The following is a 6,046-nucleotide window of genomic DNA, read 5'->3' as shown; positions in this document are numbered from 1 at the left end:
AGTTCTGCTGGGAGGTTTAGGCACTCTCCTTATCTCAGCAGACATCCCTCCAGGGCAGGGGCTGGGCATACCCCACAAACAACCTGCTTGTGTGAAACAGAACTGAAGTTGGAGAAAATACACCTTTTGCACCAACTTAAATGAATTGGGTCCACAACATTAGACTTAAAAATTGTTGAGACAGTTTGTGACCCAGTTTGTGTCGCCATTACTTGATCAGGACAGTCATGGACAAGCATGTGGTAGGAAGCTAATAGAGCAAAACTTTCTGCAGGCCTTTTAATGTTGGCTTTGGTTTAAAGCATGAGCTGTTACATTTCAAGGTAGTCCATACCTTCCCATCTCTGTGTTAACTGGCTAAGGCTAGTTAAGTTTCCTTGCAGAGAAGATAGGGTTCCATGCAGTTATCTAAATTATGCATGAACTTGATGAAACTGTTCCAGAGTCTCATTGCCAGGCCCTCTTGGTGTTGAATCCTGCAAGGATTAACACAACAGAAGAATGAACAGGTTAGAGATGCTTTGTTTACTTCCTGCAGTAGGTGCAGTGAGGGATGTGTTCAACACAGCAAACAGACAACACTGTCACGTTGTATCTCTGGTGCCTGTTAACAGTCTTTCCAAATGTTCACCAGTATCTGAATTGAGCCAATGAATATTGTATCAGCACTTCTGTAGATCTTTTAGCATTGTGCTGTTGTTTCTTCTGTGCTTACAGACACAAGAATCTACTGATTTGTCAAATAGAAATCCAGAATACCATTACGGGTTTTTTGCTGTGTTTGAACTTGTGGTGCTAGTATAGTTGCTACTGAGTACACCCACAAAATATCTTCTCAAATACATATATTAAATTAACATTATCACTTCTTCAAATGGGTAAATCTAATCTCACTAGCTAGACATTCACCTGATTAAAATCAATGTCAGGCTTTCAAGTGAGTTACTGTTAAACAGGTTGTTGAGACAAAAAGCCCAGTCACAAATGTTTCAGATGTTGGCTTATGAACTTTGTTTTGCCTGTCCATGAAGAATACTGTCTCAAGGTGATCAGAATACATGTAAGTTTGATTATATTTTTGTCCTGTTAAAAATTATTGTTCTGTTTTAAACACTGTGCAACTGAAACGACATTACAAGTGACAACTCTAGTAAAATACAGGTGGTATTTTTGAAGGTAAATGCCATGAAAGCACATTATTTATTTCAAATAAAACATATTAAATATTTCAAGTGTATTGCGTGGTTGTTTTCCTTTTAATTATCTTGAAATTAAATACATATAATTAGTGCAGCAGATTATACAAGTCCTTGCATACCACATGACTATATGACAAATAGGATGCCTCATCCCTCTCCTTCCCTGTCTTGGTGTTGATAGTACTTAGGAGGATGCATGATTCATATCATACAGTAGAGAGACAGGGCAGCACACAACTCTCATGCATAAAATTGGTTTTAAATTAATTGCAATGGAAAGGAACAGTATGTTTTTCTTTCTGCTTCCACTTAGTCACCTGACAGTACACCTGTAGACACTCATGAAACTTTTTTCTTTTTTTCTCTTGTCACAATTGTAGCCATTGGTAATAATATTTTTCTCTTCTGCAGGCTGCTCTGACTCTTCCACGGAGACCACTTCTTCATTGTTCTACTGTGATTCCCGTGGTGGCTCTGACATTAAAGTTTATCATGCAGCTTTTCAGGCTTAAGGACTCATGGTGCTTTCTTCCCTGGATGTTGTTCATATCCTGGACTTCTCATCACGTCCGTGATGGGATTCGTCATGGCCTCTGGATCTGCCCATTTGGAAAAACTCCTCCCTTGCCGTACTGGCTGTATGTGGCAATTACAGCATCTTTACCTCATCTATGTTCATTTATTATGTATTTAACGGGCACTAGAGAATTAATGTCCATAAAACATGGAATCCACATTGATGTGTAGGAATAATGACTTTAAAGGTGGTTTGTGCTAGCACTGGAAATAACCTGCCTGTCTATCACTGAAGGGTTTCCTTATGTTTCCTACACCTTCTGAATTAGGCATTTTAAGGTTTTGGAGCCAATTACAGCTCTTGTGTCAATTCCTTGTGGTCATAGAACCTATTTAATGAATGACAATAATTTTATGTCTGTACATTCCCCTTGTAAAGTGTGTGGTATTCCATGATAGTTCATGCCTAGCAAGCTGATTTATAAAGTACTTAGTTTGTCTATGTAGTAATTACATTGCATTTTGCTGTCATGGTGCCATTCATTTGATCACCATTCACTTGGATTTGTATTCTGCCTTTAGAGAATACATTTCATCTAGATAGTATTTGTATAGCACTTTAAAAGTGAGAAGTTCTATATAAATGCTAAGTATTACTGAGGATACTTCTAAAAAAACCCTCAATTAGCCTTTTAAATTTATTTATATGTTAGGAGTCCTACTGGACTCTTGTATTTAACCATTTTAAAAGAAATACTGCCTGTATTTCACACTGTCTATCCACACCTCTTTGAACCTGCAATCACAGAGTTTTACTAAATTCTATATTCCCCTGTAGTTGCTTGGTACTAAATTTGCAGATGATTACTAGCTTCAAAATTAGAAAGGAGTAGACAGTTTGATTATAGTATTATGGTGTGTTGGCCAAATTGTTTAATTTTTTAAAATACAGTAATTATGAATACTATTTAATTTGGAATTTTAGTAAATATTTAGGGATTATGTGAAGATTCAGGGAGACACAAGGAAATAAAAATTGTTCATAATACAAGTTTGTTTAAAGACATTACTACTCAGTAAAGCATTTTCCATTAAGTGCAGTATCATCCTCATAACTGTAAAATAAAATGCCTTATTATTATTATACATAAATAGAAATTTCCTCATAAATAAGTTCCTTAAGGAAAAGTGTTATTATGCTGCAGGTTTATGAGGTAATAATTTGCACTATGGACTATTCAGTTTTCATTTACAGACATGTCTCAGAAATCTGAGTCCCAAACTAAAAGTTGTCTGGTCTTGTCTAACTAGACAAGATTGTCTAGACTTGTGTAGTGTATGGTGTACAAGCTGAGAATGTCTATTAATAATTTTAAAATTTTTTATTCGTTTCCCATTAAAGAGATGGGGCCTTAACTACTCCAGCTTGTGGTGAATAGCTGTCAAAGGGGATAATTTTTATGGAATTGCATGTATAGGGTAGCATGTGCTTAAATTAGGTTACCAAGGGGTGCAAGGGTTTATGGGATGTGTACATTTACATTATTAAATGTATATTAGGATAAAGTTTAAAAAAAGATAAATTATTAACTGGGATGCCTGCCTTAATGAGTACCAGAAACTTTCTGTGGCTGCAGAATACTTAAGGCTCTTTGCAGCTTTCTATGCTACTTACAGAAAGTGTCTCACCTCTTTAAAATGTGACTTTCCAAGAATAGTCTCTGCCCTGTCTGTTCTTCATGTTAGAAATGTATACCAATGCAAACTTGTCTGATAGTACAGTGGGCCTGTCTAGCCTTTTTTATAAAATGAATAAAAAGTTTCTTTCTTGGAAAGAAGATTGGAAGAGCAAAACATTCCTTAGAGGGTTATCCTCGTGCTGTGGGTTTCTGTCCCTTAGAGTTTTCCAGAAACAGTGTAAGAAGTGTCTTGCTTTAGAGCCCTCAGATCAAAACTGTCTTTTATCTAAAGGCATGATGGTTTACAAGGGCAGCATTGCTCATTCATTTACTTCTAGCCTGTATTTTAAACTACAGGCTATGAAATGCCAATAATGAATAAATTTTGTGCAAGGGGTGAACACCAAAGCCCATTTAGAAAATCTTCTGTATTCTTGTTTCATGGTATAATATTTGTATAATTTTGTGCTTTATCCAGATTTCGTGCAAAGGGAAATGTATATAGGAACAAAGTGTAGAATTATACTTTCTCAGTTTTAGACTGTAGCTGTAGTGTTTCTGGTAACTGTATGTCCACCCACAGTCCTTAAGATCAATACTGTACTGTTCTAGATATGTTTAAGGATCAGTTAATGGGTACATCTTCAGTAGTTTAAAACTACATAGTTTCATTCTCTTTATTTCTAGATATTTCTGTGTGAGCTTTTACAGTAACTTTGAGCTGTATTTTGAAACACTGTTTTTTCTGGCCTTGTTCTTATACCAGTTCTAACTCAGCAATAGGTGAACCCCACTCAGATACATATTAAGGAAAGTAGCAAGTACTTTGTACCTCATGACTTCTTTCCCACCAGACAGATATGGCGGTCTCACACCTCAGCCTGACATTTAGGCAGCTTTCGCTGAGGCCATCAGCCACTTTTCAAGGTAAACTGACACGCTGCATGTACTGCTGTAATTTGTGGGTAGCCAGAGTAGGGTACAAAGGAGAAGTTAGGTGTCTGTTTCAGCCTGTGTGTCGTGGGCAGAGTGGGAGCTACAGAGTTTATAGAGAAGCCCTCCTGTTGAGTCACAAGGCACAGACAGGACCCTCTTGCTTTCTAAACTCCCCACAGAGGCCTCTGGGTGCAGCCGGATCCAGCCTTAGCCCTGGACTCTGTCAATGGTTTATGTTAATGGATTAAATAGGTATTATTGAACCTTTTCACAGCTTTGTCCCACAGGATTAAGGATGACAAACCAGAGATATTTATATAAAAATAAATTATTTATTATGATACTGATGAGACTAGAAGATCTTAATCAGAATTATTTACTACACAGTATAGGTAGTTCTAACTGCTAGTCTAGTTCAGTCCACTATTTTTGGAGCAATATTGAAGCAATTATAGCAAAGGTAGCAAAAGAAATTATGAAGTAGAGATTGGTGTTACTCACCCATACCAATGAGTGTGGGCAAATCTCTTTCTCTCAGCTTCGAGGGATAACCTTGAGGCACATCCCAACTCAAGGAAGGAATCTCCACACAAGTTCCAGAAAGGGGATTGTTGGAAGACTCTCCCAACTCGTTAAAAAGTAGGAGTGGGCCATATGTTTCCAGGCCAGCTGTGTAAGCTCAGCATCTGTAAATAAATTAGTAGTAGTAGTAGTAGTACCACTTGTTTGTTGCTTTATCCAGTACTTTACCAGGTCTGCCACAGCTTCACCTCTCTATCAGGTGTGTCGAACTCTGGGATTGATGAGGCAGGCTGGTTTCAGCATTATTCAGCACCAAAAGCACCAGGACAGCCCCCTCCTGCATTCACCACTGATAGCTTTGCAAACAGGGCATTATTCGAGCTGTTTTAGTCCCCTCCAGGCAGAGCATCCTGCTACACTTCCTCACCCAACACCTGCCTGCTACAGGTGAATTGTCCAACAATTCCTTACCAGGATTTCAAATTCACTGATGTTTCCAACTATGCATTGATACCTGCCATGTGTAGCAAAACCATGACAATAATAAATCAAGGTACTAAAAATATAATGACTTCGTGCTTTACTGCATGCATTACTATAAAGGGTAAATGTAAAATACAAAAAAGCATGTGAATGACACAAAACATGGTTTGCAAAGTCAAGGTATTGATGTTGTGCACAATATATGATAGATATCACTAAAATATTAGGTATTTCAGTGATTCTTTTAATAATACGCGAGTCTAAACATTTTCCATGTATTTTCAAGTTGAACTTAAAAAGTTGAAGAAAGTGTAGGGTTTTTCTGACTTACTTTGTTAGAACTGTGCTGCTCTTTTTTCTTGCTTTAATGGAATGCTGCCATAAAAAGTAGGTACTAATAGCTGCCAAGTTAGAAGAAAAATGTTAGACTGTTTCTTCTCCCCAGTCCTGGAGAAATAAGATAAAATTCTCCTAATTCCCTAGTGGCCTTAACAGAATGCGTGAACATGTTTCCTATCACTTTGTGTTCTAGTTTAAAATGTAGTCTGTATTTTCACCTGACTGCTGGCATCACTTATTTCTACAGTGCAGTACATTATCATGTGCCCTTAATAAGGTATTGGTAAGTGAATTATTCATAATTGATGCCATGTCCCAAGGAAAATAATGCTAAGTTTGAATTAAACTGAAGTAATTTTTACTGCAGGCCAC

The 6,046-nt window shown here is 37.3% G+C and overlaps 1 protein-coding gene across 1 annotated transcript in view; it reads left to right on the top strand.

Moving 5' to 3' along the window:
* Window positions 1-5,417, top strand: part of TMEM267 (transmembrane protein 267) — a 14,550-nt gene extending 9,133 nt beyond the window's left edge. Inside the window, exon 5 of the mRNA XM_008630630.2 lies at window positions 1,611-5,417. Coding sequence (XP_008628852.1) covers window positions 1,611-1,946 — 336 coding nt within the window. The 3' untranslated portion in view covers window positions 1,947-5,417. The remainder of the gene's footprint in view (window positions 1-1,610) is intronic.
* Window positions 5,418-6,046: the final 629 nt, after the last annotated feature.

Source organism: Corvus brachyrhynchos, unplaced genomic scaffold (genome assembly GCF_000691975.1).
Source record: "Corvus brachyrhynchos isolate BGI_N302 unplaced genomic scaffold, ASM69197v1 scaffold42, whole genome shotgun sequence".
NCBI lineage: Eukaryota > Metazoa > Chordata > Aves > Passeriformes > Corvidae > Corvus > Corvus brachyrhynchos.
The sequence above is the reverse complement of the archived record's forward strand: the minus strand, read 5'-3'. Positions and strand labels throughout refer to the sequence as shown.